General features: G+C 33.3%; 1 protein-coding gene across 1 annotated transcript in view; it reads right to left on the bottom strand.

Moving 5' to 3' along the window:
• LOC134726310 (uncharacterized) overlaps window positions 1–7,803 on the bottom strand; it is a 38,457-nt gene extending 30,654 nt beyond the window's left edge. The window contains exons 1-3 of the mRNA XM_063590710.1: window positions 7,800–7,803; window positions 6,436–6,771; window positions 5,472–5,606 (exon numbers count right to left, since the gene is read on the bottom strand). Of these exons, the coding sequence (XP_063446780.1) occupies window positions 5,472–5,606; window positions 6,436–6,771; window positions 7,800–7,803 (475 nt within the window). The remainder of the gene's footprint in view (window positions 1–5,471; window positions 5,607–6,435; window positions 6,772–7,799) is intronic.
• Window positions 7,804–18,587: the final 10,784 nt, after the last annotated feature.

Here is an 18,587-nt window from a genome sequence, read left to right as displayed (position 1 = left end):
GAAAAAGTAAATTAGCAACTTGTAATGAAACACACCCATCATTTTTTGTCATTTCACTTGGCCCATATTTTAGTTTTTCTCACATTATGAATTTTAAAAACTACCGAGACGACATTTAGCATACAAATATTAAAATAACAAATTCCGAAGCGAGAAGGTTGCCTTTTTATTGTTTTTAAAAGATTTAACGTTTAGCACACCCGAATGTAAAAGGTGTACTCGACTTTTAAAACAAAATAATATTTTTCTATAATTTAATTGAAGATAATTTGATGCGGGCAGAAATTCATATCAATTATCTATTTTTCAAAAGTACTTTTTCGTCTTTACCTTTACCAAATTATGGGGCGAGGGTTTTGTTTAAGTATACCTAAACTCATTGTCATTGTCAAAACCATGAAAGATAAATTCTTTGAATCGTATGATACACAGTGTGGGAACGGAACTGTACGGTTTTCTAATAATTTGGTCATTCGGGAGACTGTCAAGCGGTGCTCCGACATTCGCAAAATAGCAAGTTGCTTGATGGAAACTTTGACGAACTCTTATGTTACTATATAACGTTTCTGCTTCAAAATTTAATAGCTCAAACATTCTTTATGTAAATATGAACCAATAAAATAATTAGAAAGTTATATGCATCAAAACGTTTTCCTTAGAATGGTGGAGCTCCGTGTAGAACGATCAAAATTGTCACACAACAGCGATCAAAAATGTCAAATAAACATCGAAAAATCAATGTTTGCTACCTGAATTTTCACATGTACCTTTTCTGATATATAGTCTTACCTGTCTAAAAGTTTCATAGCCATTGTCTTAGTAGAAATCCAAATATATGCATTTTCCCCATGTCGGATATTTTTATTGACTGTACAATCGCTCGCAAGTTTACTGTAATATCACTCGGAGCCTTCATTTACAATCGCTTGGAGCTATTCTTTTCATCGTTTGGCCAATTAGGCTACTCCGAAAGGAGAGAGACATACTTTACCTTGTTATGACTTTACGGTCCAGCTAGCAAGCAAGCTAGTCTAAGGTATTAGGGGGGACTATGGATTTTTTTCTGGCAAACTTATTTTTTCGAATGCGTCGTAAAACAATCTATTATTTTCGCGACAAGTCGAAAATTATTCCTTCTTTCAATTTAAGTATTACATAGAGTGGCAGCTCAGAATCAAAAACAATTTTTTTTTTCTTTCAAAAAACTGGAATCAAACTTTTTTTCTCCTAAAAATCAATAGCCCCCCTCCCCCACCAAGAAAATCAAATGGTTGATGCCTTACTGCAATCCAAATACCACATATATGTCTGGTATGATTTTTCTCTCCTTTTTCTGTTACGATTTAATAACAGTTAGTTAGTTGGTATTGTTATCATTTTTGTCGAGCCTTCGACTTTAGTCGAAAAAGCGAGACATAGCGATCCTAATTCCGTCGGCGTCGGCGTCGGCGTCGGCGGGGTCCATAAATATTCACTCTGAGGTTAAAGTTTTTGAAATTTTATTAACTTTCTTAAACTGTACTGGATTTCTTCCAAACTTGGACAGAAGCTTGTTTATGATCATTAGATAGTATCATGAAGTAAATTTTGTAAAAATAAAATTCTATATTTTCCGTAAGTTACCGATGAATGGACTTCGTTTTTCTGCCGGGAAATATTACATTCACTCTGTGGTTAAAGTTTTTCAAATTTTAATAACTTTATTAAAATATCCTGGGTTTGTACCAAACTTGAACAGAAGCTTGTTTTTGATCATAAGATAGCATACAGAAGTAAATCTTGAAAAAAAATTAAATCCATTTTTTTCGTGTTTTACTTTTGAATGGACTTATATTTTATTTGAATTGATGCAGCCTGCATTAGCGGATCTGGTATGCGGGTAGAGGGAGTTTTGGTGGTTGAAACCCCATTTTTCCGATTTTTTTTATATTGTGGACGTTTCATGGTGTTCCGTGGTTTGGTTCCCATTAGGCGGGATCCGCACTTGGTCTGATATCGTCAATGATAGTATGATGATCCGATCATTCATCTGATTTTTTTATAGTTTGGTCTTATGCTGTGCTAGTTTTTGGAGAGAAATGAGCGCACACAGACATTTTTAACCCTGCCAAATTCTTTATGTACCTGTTTCAAGTCAAGAGTAGTTGGTTCATGTCTGTCATATATGTTTTTGGTAAAAAAAATATTATGAATTAGGCCGTCAGTTAAGTTCTAAATGTATTGATTCTTATGTTTCATGTTTTATAGCCGACTATAATTGCTTAAATCCATTTTTTTTTTACTTTGACAATCATATCACATTTCCTTATTTTAATATTGAAGATATAAATGTTGTTTGATAAACCAACTGTTTCGTTCATATTTGTCGGATGATATAGTTGGAAATATTGAAAAGTTCCTTAATCGTGACATTGATATAAAAAAAATATGTTGAAGGATTTTGTGTTTACTCTGTCTTTCAGATATCAAGTCCTCTTTCATCCTTGATAAAATTTAATTTTACTATAGCTTTTTCTACCAGTATCTTTTACTTATAATAAACAGATTTCTCATTTGAAATTATACCACATCTTCTTATTCTAATATCATGTTTATTGACATATACGTGTCTTTTATAGGATCAGTGGTTAGCTACCACACTTCTACACTCGAATTCCTTGTTACAATATCCAGATCCTGTGATGAAAAATTCTTTGTTGTATTATTCAAACACGTATTTATAATTTTTTTTAAACTGCTGGTAAATAATATATTAAGTAAAATTCAAAATATGATAATTACCCTTCCAGAGAATCTAGTCACCTTTTCGGAATACATAAATATTTATTTTGTACGAGAATTATTTTCATTTTCATTTTAAATTAGATTTTTAACATATTTTGTACTGTCCTTTTATTTTTGTTTATGTGTAACATATTTGTTTTTCGTTCATTTTTTGTACATAATGAGCCGTTGGTTTTCTAGTTTTACATTGTTATTTCGGGACATTTTATAGCAGACTATGCGGTATGGGCTTTGATCATTGTTAACGACCGCACGGTGACCTATAGTTGGTAATTTCTGTGTCATTTTGGTCTCTTGTAGAGAGTTGTCTCTTTGGCAATCATACCACACCTTCTTTTTTTTTAAATATCTATTGTACACATTTTGTTTTTGTTTCTGATTTAGTCACCATAAAAGGGTTCCTTGATAGAATCTTAATTGTCAAAATAACTGGTAATATGCTTATTTTCACTTCAAATACCATATATGAATATAATAGGACAGCAATAAACAACCAATGCAATGCATATACAATGAATTTAATAAATTTGGCCAAGCAATTCTACAGGAAAGCTCCGATTGAGTGTACAGGAAGGCTCCGAGTGATATTACAGTAAACTTGCGAGCGATTGTACAATCAATAAAAATATCCGACATGGAGAAAATGAATAAATAAAGATTTCTACTAAGACAATGGCTTTGAAACTTTTAGACAGGTAAGACTATATATCAGAAAAGGTACAGGTGAAAATTCAGGTAGCAAACATTGATTTTTCGATGTTTATTTGACATTTTTGATCGCTGTTGTGTGATAATTTGTATCGTTTTACACGGAGCTCCACCATTCTAAGGAAAACGTGTTGATGCATATATCTTTCTAATTATTTTATTGGTTCATATTTACATAAAGAATGTTTGAGCTATTAAATTTTGAAGCAGAAACGATATATAGTAACATAAGAGTTCGTCAAAGTTTCCATCAAGCAACTTGTTATTTTGCGAATGTCGGAGCACCGCTTGACAGTCTCCCGAATGACCAAATTATTAGAAAACCGTACAGTTCCGTTCCCACACTGTGTGATAGGTACAGATACGTATATATACGTGGTCTTATGCCAGTGAAGTTTAGGCGGGAATCTCAATAATCACGTGATATATACAAATCATGATTTCTTTCGTTTTTCATCATCTTAGAAATATTTTATATTGATAAAATTTATTATGAATGGGTGTCATAGTTAAGGAATACTTAGTTAAAACTTGAGTAACGCATTTAACAAAATTAATTGGTTAGCAACAACCGGTCCCGTTACGTACGTACGTCGAGTTAGGTACGTATGTCATTTTATTGGAAATCTCTATTAGGCACCATCTCAAATTCTTACGGAACGTAAGTAGGGATGGCATATAATGTGCTTACTTTGTCGTGTGTTATTAGGCACCATCTCAAATTCTTACGGAACTTAAGTAGGGAGGGCATATAATGTGCTTACTGTGTCATGTGTTATTAGGCACCATCTCAAATTCTTACGGAACGTAAGTAGGGAGGGTATAGAATGTGCTTACTTTGTCGTGTGTTATTAGGCACCATCTCAAATTCTTACGGAACTTAAGTAGGGAGGGCATAAAATGTGCTTACTGTGTCATGTGTTATTAGGCACCATCTCAAATTCTTACGGAACTTAAGTAGGGAGGGCATATAATGTGCTTACTTTGTCGTGTGTTATTAGGCACCATCTCAAATTCTTACGGAACTTAAGTAGGGAGGGCATAAAATGTGCTTACTGTGTCATGTGTTATTAGGCACCATCTCAAATTCTTACGGAACGTAAGTAGGGAGGGTATAGAATGTGCTTACTTTGTCGTGTGTTATTAGGCACCATCTCAAATTCTTACGGAACTTAAGTAGGGAGGGCATAAAATGTGCTTACTTTGTCGTGTGTTATTAGGCACCATCTCAAATTCTTACGGAACTTAAGTAGAGAGTGCATATAATGTTCATACTATATAAAAAAGATGATGTGGTATGTTTACCAATGAGACAACTATCCACAAAAGACCAAAATAACACAAACATTAACAACTATAGGTCACCGTACGGCCTTCAACAATGAGCAAAGCCCATACCGCATAGTCAGCTATAAAAGGCCCCGATAAGACAATGTAAAACAATTCAAACGAGAAAACTAACGGCCTTATTTATGTAAAAAAATGAACTATGTCGTGTGTTATTAGGCACCACTCCAAATTCTTACGGAACGTAAGTTAAGTAGAGAGTGCATATAATGTTCTTACTATGTCGTGTGTTGGCACCATCTCAAATTCTTACGGAACGTAAGAAGATGGTGCATATAATGTTCTAACTATGTCATATGTTATTAGGCACCACTCCAAATTGTTACGGTGCGTAAGAAGAGGATACATATAATGTTCTTACTATGTCATATGTTATTAGGCACCACTCCAAATTGTTACGGTGCGTAAGAAGAGGATACATATAAGGTTCTTACTATGTCATTTATTTGAATAGTTTTACAAATGAATCTCCAAAAATTTGCATATTATTAAGATCAAGATCTATTGTGTTCTGTTATTTTACAATCCAAGACACATTTTATAAGAGAAAATTGTTTAGTGAAAATTCTTTAAAAAATGTCTATGCATTTGATATGCTTTTTTTTAAAGTTTTTATATCTAATATACCAAACCTGAGCTCATTTGAATTTCTTCAGAGATAAATTGAGGTCTCGGAAGTGAGCATGCTTTCCAAACTCTTGCTCTTACAAATCCATCTGTAAACGATCTATGTATTGGGTCCTTGCCACCAAATGTACTGTTTTTCCCTGAAAAAGACAAAAATGAATGATATATGCGACATCAATCAGACATAGAGATTTTGTTTTCATTTATTTGTCTTCAGAACTATCTTATTTAGCGGTTATACAGAAAGCACAGAAAACACTGTTTTCCCAACTTTTTCTTTTGGTTTTGGATACGAGTTAATTAAATGTCAAACGATCAGCTATGATTTGCAACAATTCATGTTCAAGAGATTTGCACGAACAGGTGATTTTCTTGATTTATTGTTTTGGTATCAAACGTGCATGTAGTAACTTTAAACATCAGTAATCCATTGTTACCATACAAGCATTACTTCACTGTATAACAATTTACAAATGAATTCATACACTACATAATATTACTCCGCTTTTAATAGATACCCAAGTAAAACCATTAACCCTTTTCAAGTTTATGCAATTTAGACCTTCATTTATCGAAAATACACTATCCAAATCCAATATAATGGAACATTAGTACCAAAGCTCCCTGCTAAGGCCATTGTGACTTATTTGATAATTATAATTGAGTAATGAATACAAATACTAATACACATTTAAAAGGGTGGAAAAGTTTAAACAAACAAACCCATTAAAAAGGAAAATGATTTGACTGTGTATTTTATTTCGGTCTATACTTCACAAATATGCATTAAACTCATTGAAGTCGAGTTATCTGGATAAGCCTGGAAATCTTCTAACTAGGCACATAAATCTATATAATCTTTAAACAATAAGTAAAATATAAAAACCTTAGACGCAGAAATACGCATCAACTGATTGATAAATTATTTTGAGAGAACGTAAATTCAAGCTTTATGTAAACAGTACTTACCTAAATACACAAGAAAGCCTGTACAATACGGATTTGTACAACCTTTTGGGCCTGGTGCCATTATCTTGATTGTTTCATTATTATATACGTACAGAACTCCCCCAAATGGCAAAGCATTATCATTTCCTCTCTGTGCAGATCCTGTTGCTAAGAACAAAATGTCCTTTCCTAAGAAACTATGATCAAACACTTTGATCTGAACTTCAACCTTAAGAGGTAGTTCGTTTAAACCATGTGAAATGTCTATTTCAGGATTAGAGTAGGCAGATATTGTCACCCAGCTACTAACAAAATCTGGAGGTGCTAATGCGTTGGATATATCGAATAAAGTTTTCACTGCAACAAAAAAGATATAAGTAATAAAACATTAATGCTCCAAAAACATGCAAATTAAAAATCATGAACAACAGAAGCCCTTAATCTTTACAGTAATAATATATTCTTTTTAAATTGCCAACATTTTACAAGAAATCAGGCTTGAAATGAGATAATTGTCCATATGAAATATATTTCGTTGTTTATATGATTCATGATACTGGTATACTTATTACTTAATTCTAACATTCATTTGACTTAAACCCCACTTCAGAACCGGTCTGTTAAAATCCAACCAATAATTCATTTAGCTGATGTTTATAATGTTGTCTTATGCAATAAAGTGTTGTTACTCGACTGTCCTAATTAAGGAAATAGTTGAGTGCTCACAAACAAGTGGAAGCCAGCCATATTCCAAGTTTGGGACTGAAGCTAAGTGGTTGGTCGTTAACAGTATATTTTTAAGTAAATTTTATTTTTAATCTATATCAAGCAGTTTTCATATGTGATTTCTATTGTGTTATCCACGGCTCGTTATAATTACTAAAGGCTAGGCGTTTCATCCTTGCTGAAATCCTTGCACTGATCTGTAAGCTCCTTTTATTCTTTATCAGTCGTCTGTATAGGATACTAGTATATTAGTATTTCTGTATACATAGTACTGACTTTTAGAATTCTATCTATTTTGAACAGGTTAAAGCATTTTAAAATTTCACTTCCTGTTCACTTATTTAAAGACAACAGTACATTAACCTTTATGTATTACTGGTAAATTATTAAGTCAGGGGTTTCGATTCCACAAATTACTTAAAACCTTAACCAAATTCATCCATAGAAAGTATACATTAATTTTTGGTGCCTGATGGAGATTTGTTCACCCAAGAAAACTCATATTTTACGAGGGCATCGCCCGAGAAAAAAATTACTTTTCGAGGGTGAACAAATCTTCATATCTCCCTAAGCCAAGCGAAACAAATGTTTTAATCCACTACCTATACTTTGTTTTTACTTCTGAACATAAGATGTTAGTTACATAATTGTTTTCTTACCCATTTGGGTTTTTAAACACAACATACACAATGATAATCAGTATCGATTAAAAGTTAAGTATTCATTTATTTCTGTTTGTTTTAAGACCTGAAATATTTTTAAAAACGAAATTACTATACTATCTTTAAAAAAACGACCAAAAAGTTTTTGGTAACGGGTAACGTCGCACAAGGCAATCTTGACGTTCAGAGGGGAATATGCTTCTCAGAAGACGTTTTGTTCGACGTCACGTGGGATACTTTCAACCAATCAAATGTTGATTTCGCCATCAAAATCAACATGCAGTGGGATAAAAAGATTTGGTTTTGAAGTTTGGTTGCACCTGTAGAAAACTTATATCAAACGGGATAGCACATCCTCATTTTTACGGAAATGTTGTTTACCGTGCACGGAAATTACGAACCGATCCTGGTTAACTTGTCAATCCTTAAATAAACTTATTCTAAAAGGTTACCAATTGAACACTGTAAATTAATCATTGAATATTTTTTTTATTGGTATTAGTATTGATTTCGTATTCAGTGAATTAAAAGCAAACTTAATGGTATTGTTATATACATATACACCTTCATGGGTCTACAATCTGTCGATATCTGCATCTTGGAATTTCACAAGGTCGTGCTTTTCTCTGACTGTTTATGACGTCTTTGTACTAAATCCGTTTGATGTTGGATATGTACTGATAGATAATTTAGTCTTAGATACAGGATTTTTTTTATTAATTGTTAGTGGCTTTGAAGTAGTTGTCAGAAACTGCAAGTACTGTCAGATCAATATCTTTTTATTGTAGGGGTATACAAGTATCCGGCCACGTCCACTCTGTGTTTTTGTTAGATGTATAGTACTTCTATTTGTTTCCATCTGATGAGTTAAGCCTTTTTCAACTGATAGTAAACCCCAGTAGTTCGTTCATCTATTGTACTGTTACACCACTGTCCCAGGTAAGGGTTAGGGTTGGGATCCCAATTACATCTTTAACCCCGCCACATTCTATATAAGATTCAGAATGGAAATGGGGAATGTGTCAAAGAGACAACAACCCGACCAAAGAGCAGACAATTATGTATGTGCTTGTCCAAAGTCAAGAGCCTGTAAGTCAGTGGTTCTCTTTTGTTGATGTGTTTCCTATTTTTTTTTCTATCATTTTTTGTACTTAAATAAGTTCTTTAGTTTTCTCGTTTGAATTGTTTTACATTTGTCTTTTCGTGGCCTTTTATAACTGACTATGCGGTATGTACTTTACTCATTGTTGAAGTCCGTACGGTGACCTATAATTGTTAATTTCTGTGTCATTTGGTCTCTTGTTGAGGGTTGTCTCATTGGCTATCATACCACATCTTCTTTTTTTATAATTATCAAACATGTTGCAATCCTAGGAATTGTCCTAACTTTAGGATACCAATTTAGAATGGTTATTTTCTCAACAAATATGGCCTTTATTGGTTGCATTTACTTTAGGGAGCTACCATTTGATTTTGGAAGGAGGGGTAGCAGGAAGTGGTATAAAACATTTATTAATTATCCACCTTTATAAAACTTTCAAAGACCATAAAATCTTTTTTTACCTTCTTTAACAAAGAGTTGATATGATGCAGTAGTTCGATTACTTAAACCATTGGCCACCAAAAAATAATACACATGGAAAACAAACTTGAATACCGTACGGTGACCTATAGTTGTTAATGTCGGTGTCATTAGTCTCTTGTGGAGAGTTGTCTCATTGGCAATCATACCGCATCTTCTTTTTTTATATTTCTAGTAGTAAAACAAAACCATAAAATTGTTGTTGAAAATTCAAGATGATCCCGAAAAGCTTATGAGTTTGATAACATGCAAAGATTACTAAGAGCATTTTTTTTTAATTTGAATCCCCTCCTTCCAGGGTTTTTCCGCAATTAGATGTTAAATATATTTTACATCTCAAATATTGCTGAACTATATTATCAAATCAAGTTTTCGGAATAAAAATTTTAAATTTTTTATTCCACCTTCTTTTTTCAGGGATGCGCGTCGAAATATTTTGGGTGCGTTGCAAATTGCAGCTCAAACTCATTCAAAGAAATAGTTTTTGTGTTGACAAGTACACAGTGAATACGTCTTATTTACCGTGATAATAAAAGAAATTTTACAAATGCACTTTCACTTTTTTCAAAGTATTTATATCGTTTTATTAGAAATATCATCTGATAAAAAGGCAGGATTCGCCAGTTCCTAAAATTCATGCTTTTGCCAAAGAACTGAAATTTCAACTGAAGTGCAGAAAATGAGAACTATTTTTTTTTAAATGAACTATCTTTTTGTAAAAGAGCAATTGTCATAGTTAAATGTTCATTTTAAAAGCACAAGTACAAAAACCTCAGTCAATCCGCGCCGGTTTAAATATCAATAACGCATTTCTTAAACATGATAAAATTGATTAAAAAGAAATTGTTCAGAGAACAATTGAAGGTCGTTCCACTTCTTACGATGTATTTTGATTCGAAAATATTAAAAATCGGTTACTAATGTCATTTTCAGTGTCAAATGATAGCTCATTGTTTGCTGATTTCAAAAATATATGGTTTCTTTACCATTTTGTTGAAATAAGGGAGGTAATTTGTTACTTCCGGACTTAAACATGATGTCACTTCCGTTATTATTTGATTATTTATTTGACACTGCTTTCAAAAATATATTGTTTTGTATACTTTAACATGCAATTAGTACAAAATATAGAAACTTCCGGTTTACACACTAAGCTTTAAAGGGTTTTATGAATTTATTTCAATCGCTTTTCATCAAGTTTTTCGTCTGTTGAAACCTTTCAGTTTTCTTCAACATCGTGTTCTCTTTATGAAGGGACATAGTACCTCTTATATTGTGTATTGAAATAAGCGCCGCCTACTAACCTATTTTAAAATATGTAAGTGTTCATGCGTATCTTATAACCAATCATATTACTAGAAATGTATAGAAGGTTAGATAAACCAAAATATGTCTATTCACTTCGTAACGATGTCAAGAAGAAAATCCTGAGTATTTCATGTTTTAATTTGCACTCAAATACAGTTCAAGAAGTTCTGAAAGTGAACACAATTTCATTAAAATCTAAGATTTCACCAAATGACGGGTACTTAGGTTTGACTGCCAATGACACAAAAACCCAGGATTCAAGTAGACGTTGATGAACGTATGTCAACATGTGACAATAAACAATCAACTAAATCGTTATGATGTTGTCACAAAAAAAGGCCTGACATGACGAGAATATCAACTGTCAATCGGCATGAACCAACGACTAATGAACTACATGCTGTTCATTTGGTACAGGCACATACAATGTTCGAGGTAGTGTGTTAAACATGGTTGTGAGCGTTAAACAGTACCATAACCTAGCTCGGACAGGAGAATAACATTTCAAAAAACCCACTGTGAGACTCAACCAAAACGTGCATAAACAGCTTCATGTGTAATGATTGATAATTAAGTATTAGATACTTGATTTATTTTAGTTCTCGGCGTCACTGGCATTGATCTAGCTGTCAGTAACTACGATTAGTATCGGAGCTTTACTAAGTGACTTTTGTTGTTCAGATGAACAAGTACCCGGCCACGTCCACTCTTTGCTAATTTTCGACGAAAATGTAGGTTATTGATTTGGGGATGTACGGCGGGCAATTGGTAGGTCGTACGGGCGTGCGGCAGCCAAATGTTGTCTGTGCATTAACTAATGAATCATTAAACCAAACTTTTTAACATTTTGATATGTTGCTACTGACAACAAAATGGAAATCAAGATCAACAAGGACGATCTTGACTTTTACCGTTCAGAAGTTATGGATCTTGAAAGATTGAAAAATGGCGTTTCCAGTCGTGTCCGTGCATTTACTCATGAACCGTTCAACCAAAAATTTTCAAATTTAAATTTGTTGTTACTGATGACAAAATTGAGGTCAAGTTATATAATTGCGATTTCCACTTTATCTGTTCAAAAGTTATGGTTCTTGAAAGGTTGAAAAATGATGTTTCCAGTCATAAAGTTGCATTTAATCATGAACCATTCAACAAAAGCTTATAAATAGCAATGGTTGTTATTGAAGACAAAATGGAGGTCAAATTTGACATTGACGATTTTCACTTTTCACCGTTCAGGTGTTATGTTTCTAATTTTTTTTAAATGGTGTTTCCTGTCATGTCCTTCAGGTAACTACTGAACAGTTTAACTAAATCTTTTCAAAATTTTGTATGTTGTTACTGATGACAAAATGGATGTCAAGTTCGAAATTGACGATTTTCACTTACCCCGTGCAGAAGTCATGGCTCTTGAAAAATTGAAAAAATGGTTCGTTCATGTTTTCGAGCTTTGTTAATTGTTGAAGGCCGTACTGCGAACTATAGTAATTAATTTCTGTGTCATTTGGTCTTTTATTAAAGTTGTCCCATTGGCAATCATACCACATCTTCTTTTTTTATAATCAATTAACTCATCACATCTCTAATAAGTATATATAGCATATTTAGCTTTCACATTACAGATGTAGGTTTTAAATCGGTTGCAGCATACATATCACCATTTCAAATGACCAAACAATTTAAAAGGAAACGTTAGCTGGGTAAGATTGTGTTGAAGTGTTGTGTAAAGAGTTGAAAAGTCAAATCTGTCACGCAATCAAAATGAAAAGGACCATCAAATGCACCTTATTTATCTAAAACATTCACATATTATGTACACTCCTAACAAAATCAATTCCTTTATTTCCATTATTTTACTATAAAAATTGATGATAACTTGCTTGATCGTGTTTTAAGAACTGGTTGATAAATGAACTCATCAGATATACTGGGACTTAAATTTGGTATGTGCGCCAGTCGAGCGTGTCGTCTACAAATGACTCATCACTGACGTTCGAATGAATAATGATCAAAAGGCAAATAAAGTCTGAAGTTGAAGAGTATTGAGTACCATACATTTTCCACTTTTTTCGTCAATAACAGAAGGTAATCTATTATATTGATAATTCCTCAAATATAAAAAAAAAAGAAGGTGTGGTATGATTGCCAATGAGACAAGTATCCACAAAAGACCAAAATGACACAAACATTAACAATTATAGGTCACCGTACGGCCTTCAACAATGAGCAAAGCCCATACCGCATATAGTCAGCAATAAAAGGCCCCGATAAGACAATGTAAAACAATTCAAGCGAGAAAACTAACGGCCTTATTTATTTAAACTAATGAACGAAAAACAAATATGTAACACATAAACAGACGACAACCACTGAATTACAGGCTCCTGACTTGGGACAGGCACATACATAAATAATGTGACGGGGTTAAAGCACGGAAAGATAAGTTGTGGAACATTACAAAAGTCTGAGATGAAACGATCTTTTTTGTGTAGTTTAGGTAACCAATACATAGTAAATACATTCAAATGTTGAGAAGACTGCTTAAGCTGTAATCCTGGTTGTGTTATGATTGTTTACTATAAAGTAAAATAACAAAAATACCGAACTCCGAGGATATTTCAAGCGAACGGATAACGAATATATGACTCTCTAAAGCGCATACAGATTTGATTGAAGCACAATTTAACATTTCATTTTAAAAAAAATCTGTGTAGTATCTACGGTGTAACAGCATCAGAAAAGTGTCTGCTTTGTCGGAAGGTACACACACACACCAATTTGCGTTTTTCAGTCATGAGCTATATTAGGGCAGTGGTATGGGCGTATTGAATTCCCGCTATTTGTTTAAAGTTCTAATACTACGTTTCCGAACAATTAAAGTATACGTTTGCAGAAATTGTCTTTATCTATTTTCTAGGAAATTACCTGTCAGTTAATTATTAATATGTGAATATCTGTTAGAATAATTATTTATTTCATATTTTCATACAAAAAAAGATATCTGCAATATACTACATATTTTTTAAAACAAAATGAAATTATCACCTTAGTGAAAGATGATGAAGTCGGAATCGTTATATTTTTATGTTTCACCAATTGTAATGACTATGATCGTCTATCATCAGCCCAGCAGTCAGCAATTCTGTGCTAAAACGAATTATTATTGATATGGTCCTATTAATAAATCAATTGTTTACAAAATATTTGATTTTTTTTAAATACTAAGATTATCTACCTCAGGAATAGATTACCATAGTTGTATTTGGCAAAACTTTTAGGAATTTTGTCCCACAATGCTCTTTAATTTCGTACTTTATATTTATTTTAATTATTATTATTTTTTAACTTTTTGGATTCGAGCGTCACTTTTGTGTAGACATGTGTCTGGCATAAATACAAAATTTTATCCTGGTATCTAAGATGAGTTTATTTATCTTATGAAATAACTGATATTTTCCTAGAAGGCACAGTTTATCATTCGATACATGTGTGTAAAATCGTAACAGCATTCCTCTTGTATTTGCGTTACTTCCACTTTTTTGTCAAAATGTGAGATCTGCTTATTGATGTGTGCACTACCCGAAGACTAACTCTCCAGCCCGAGGTAGATCATATTGACTTCGAATGTAAAATGCATACTACTGTTAAAATAATTTTATGCTGCTACAATCAGTTGTTTCAGGTTTCATTAACAAATTTCAAGGTACTCTTTAGTTATTTTATCGAAAAAGTCATAATTCATTTTTTTCCGAAATCATAATATTTTTTCCGAAAAGTAACGTATTTTTTTCCGGAAACGGAGATTTTTTTTGGCAGAAACGTCATCATTTTTACCCGGAAAAGTGATGCAAATTTGAGGAAATGTAAAACGCCGCGCGGTATAACACGACCATAAGAATAATATCTTAAATTGTGACGATTCACAGTATCAAGTTTGAGGAGTATTTTTCTCTCCTGACGTGTGATGGTATTTTACCAATTTTACATAATAATGTATGCCTACTATTGGTTTTGAATATAGATAGATTGTCAAGTTTATAAGTAATACAATGTTTAATTCGTCAATGTCGATTGATACGTTTGTCATGAGACCTGTTATAATGTTGTCTTTTATCCACAATATTCATGATGTCGATAGAAACAGTTTAAAATATGTTCCATTGTCCCATCATGTTGTCATTTAAACCCATAGGGTATGCTGTCTTCAGTCGTTTAATAAAAGATAAGTTTATGGTAATCTTCAAATTGGTAATATATTTGATTGTATTTTTCGTTTATGAAGCGTTTCCAGTGGTTGGAATCTTATTAGTTTAATATTGTGATTGTTTTAACCTAAGTTTTGGCAAATGCTACTTCTAAATTTCTTACGTTTTCAAAAGCGATATAGAATGATGTCCTTTTGCCCATTTATGTTGTTGGTTTTTTTTTCTTTTAGTTTTTTTTTTTGGGGGGGGGTGTCTTTACCCGTAATATGTTTTAACCGATTTTATTTAGGATTCGTATTACTCAGTTAAGTTTTCTTGTTGTTTTTAAAGTATCAAACAATACGAAATTCTTCATTAAGTGTTAATGGGTTAAAAATTATAGTATTATCAATTATAAAAAAAAACAAAAAAAAAACACCACAAAACAATTAAAAAAAACACGAAAAAAACCCACATATCTGACCTTAAGGGTATTATATCAGCAATTATGTTGTATAATTCTCAAATATACTTACCATTTGATGTATCAACAAGAAAGACAAGCACAGTACAAACTATCCACAGTAACAACATCATGTTTCTGTGTCTTTCATTTCATTACCAAACTTAGTGCAGTGGATTGCATTTCAGAACTGCTATGTGTTTGAGTATTGACCCAGCTTTGCATTTGCGTGTTGTCTCAACCACTTTTAAAATCCTTTGCAAGTTTATTCATTGGATCAGCCGCGATATTAGTCTGTCAAAAACTGTCAATTGAAGAAAACAAAAAATTAATTTCCCTTGACAGAAAATGAATGTTAAGAAATTGTTATAACTGATATTACTTAAGTCAAAAGAAAAGTGATAATGGATAATCTTTAGCCTTATTCAGTCTATTTAGGCTTAATTTCTCTCTCTATTGAGCACATGCTTGTCCTTTTACTTATGTTATATGATAATGAATAATTATTATTGATATTTGCTAATCAAATATTCAAAGTGCATGACTATCTATAATAAAGAAATAAGTACCACGGTGTCTGAAATGTTATTATACATCCATAGGTACATGTATCATGCTTTAGATCCAATCCCTTATAAAAAAAACTTTTCTATTATTTGCATAAAAATAACATTAGGGCGACAATATGATACACCTCTTCAAACTTACATCCTCAGTAGCTATGCATAAACTGTGTCTGAGGAAGTTTAAGTCATTGGCTGTTACAGCCCAGTAGCCAGTACTTCGGTACTGGCATGAAAATACTGATTTTTTGTGTTATTAAAATTTGCTGTTACAAAATATAATAAATTATTATAAATTAAGGAATGTATCTCCCTCATGCAAAGCTCTGATTCCTTTCACGGATTTGGCTATACTTTTTGGACCTTTTGGATTATAGCTCTTCATCTTTTATATAAGGTTTGGATTTCAAATATTTTGGCCACGAGCATCACTGAAGAGACATGAATTGTCGAAATGCGCATCTGGTGCAAGAAAATTGGTACCGTTAATTGTATTACTACCACTGGGTCGATGCCTCTGCTGGTGGACTATTAGTCCCCGAGGGTATCACCAGCCCAGTAGCCGGTACTTCGGTACTGGCATGAAAATACGGATTTTTTGTGTTATTAAAATTTGCTGTTACAAAATATTATAAATTATTATAAATTAAGGAATGTATCTCCCTCATGCAAAGCTCTGATTCCTTTCACGGATTTGGCTATACTTTTTGGACCTTTTGGATTATAGCTCTTCATCTTTTATATAAGGTTTGGATTTCAAATATTTTGGCCACGAGCATCACTGAAGAGACATGAATTGTCGAAATGCGCATCTGGTGCAAGAAAATTGGTACCGTTAATTGTATTACTACCACTGGGTCGATACCTCTGCTGGTGGACTATTAGTCCCCGAGGGTATCACCAGCCCACTAGCCAGTACTTCGGTACTGGCATGAAAATACGGATTTTTTGTGTTATTAAAATTTGCTGTTACAAAATATTATAAATTATTATAAATTAAGGAATGTATCTCCCTCATGCAAAGCTCTGATTCCTTTCACGGATTTGGCTATACTTTTTGGACCTTTTGGATTATAGCTCTTCATCTTTTATATAAGGTTTGGATTTCAAATGTTTTGGCCACGAGCATCACTGAAGAGACATGAATTGTCGAAATGCGCATCTGGTGCAAGAAAATTGGTACCGTTAATTGTATTACTACCACTGGGTCGATGCCTCTGCTGGTGGACTATTAGTCCCCGAGGGTATCACCAGCCCAGTAGCCAGTACTTCGGTACTGGCATGAAAATACGGATTTTTTGTGTTATTAAAATTTGCTGTTACAAAATATTATAAATTATTATAAATTAAGGAATGTATCTCCCTCATGCAAAGCTCTGATTCCTTTCACGGATTTGGCTATACTTTTTGGACCTTTTGGATTATAGCTCTTCATCTTTTATATAAGGTTTGGATTTCAAATATTTTGGCCACGAGCATCACTGAAGAGACATGAATTGTCGAAATGCGCATCTGGTGCAAGAAAATTGGTACCGTTAATTGTATTACTACCACTGGGTCGATGCCTCTGCTGGTGGACTATTAGTCCCCGAGGGTATCACCAGCCCAGTAGCCAGTACTTCGGTACTGGCATGAAAATACGGATTTTTTGTGTTATTAAAATTTGCTGTTACAAAATATTATAAATTATTATAAATTAAGGAATGTATCTCCCTCATGCAAAGCTCTGATTCCTGTCACGGATTTGGCTATACTTTTTGGACCTTTTGGATTATAGCTCTTCATCTTTTATATAAGGTTTGGATTTCAAATATTTTGGCCACGAGCATCACTGAAGAGACATGAATTGTCGAAATGCGCACCTGGTGCAAGAAAATTGGTACCGTTAATTGTATTACTACCACTGGGTCGATGCCTCTGCTGGTGGACTATTAGTCCCCGAGGGTATCACCAGCCCAGTAGCCGGTACTTCGGTACTGGCATGAAAATACGGATTTTTTGTGTTATTAAAATTTGCTGTTACAAAATATTATAAATTATTATAAATTAAGGAATGTATCTCCCTCATGCAAAGCTCTGATTCCTTTCACGGATTTGGCTATACTTTTTGGACCTTTTGGATTATAGCTCTTCATCTTTTATATAAGGTTTGGATTTCAAATATTTTGGCCACGAGCATCACTGAAGAGACATGAATTGTCGAAATGCGCATCTGGTGCAAGAAAATTGGTACCGTTAATTGTATTACTACCACTGGGTCGATGCCTCTGCTGGTGGACTATTAGTCCCCGAGGGTATCACCAGCCCAGTAGCCAGTACTTCGGTACTGGCATGAAAATACGGATTTTTTGTGTTATTAAAATTTGCTGTTACAAAATATTATAAATTATTATAAATTAAGGAATGTATCTCCCTCATGCAAAGCTCTGATTCCTTTCACGGATTTGGCTATACTTTTTGGACCTTTTGGATTATAGCTCTTCATTTTTTATACTAGGTTTGGATTTCAAATATTTTGGCCACGAGCATCACTGAAGAGACATGAATTGTCGAAATGCACATCTGGTGCAAGAAAATTGGTACCGTTAATTGTATTACTACCACTGGGTCGATGCCTCTGCTGGTGGACTATTAGTCGACGAGGATATCACCAGCCCAGTAGCCAGTACTTCGGTACTGGCATGA

Source organism: Mytilus trossulus, chromosome 7 (assembly GCF_036588685.1).
Source record: "Mytilus trossulus isolate FHL-02 chromosome 7, PNRI_Mtr1.1.1.hap1, whole genome shotgun sequence".
Lineage (NCBI taxonomy): Eukaryota > Metazoa > Mollusca > Bivalvia > Mytilida > Mytilidae > Mytilus > Mytilus trossulus.
Note: the sequence above shows the minus strand (reverse complement) of the source record. Positions and strands in the feature narration are given on the sequence as shown.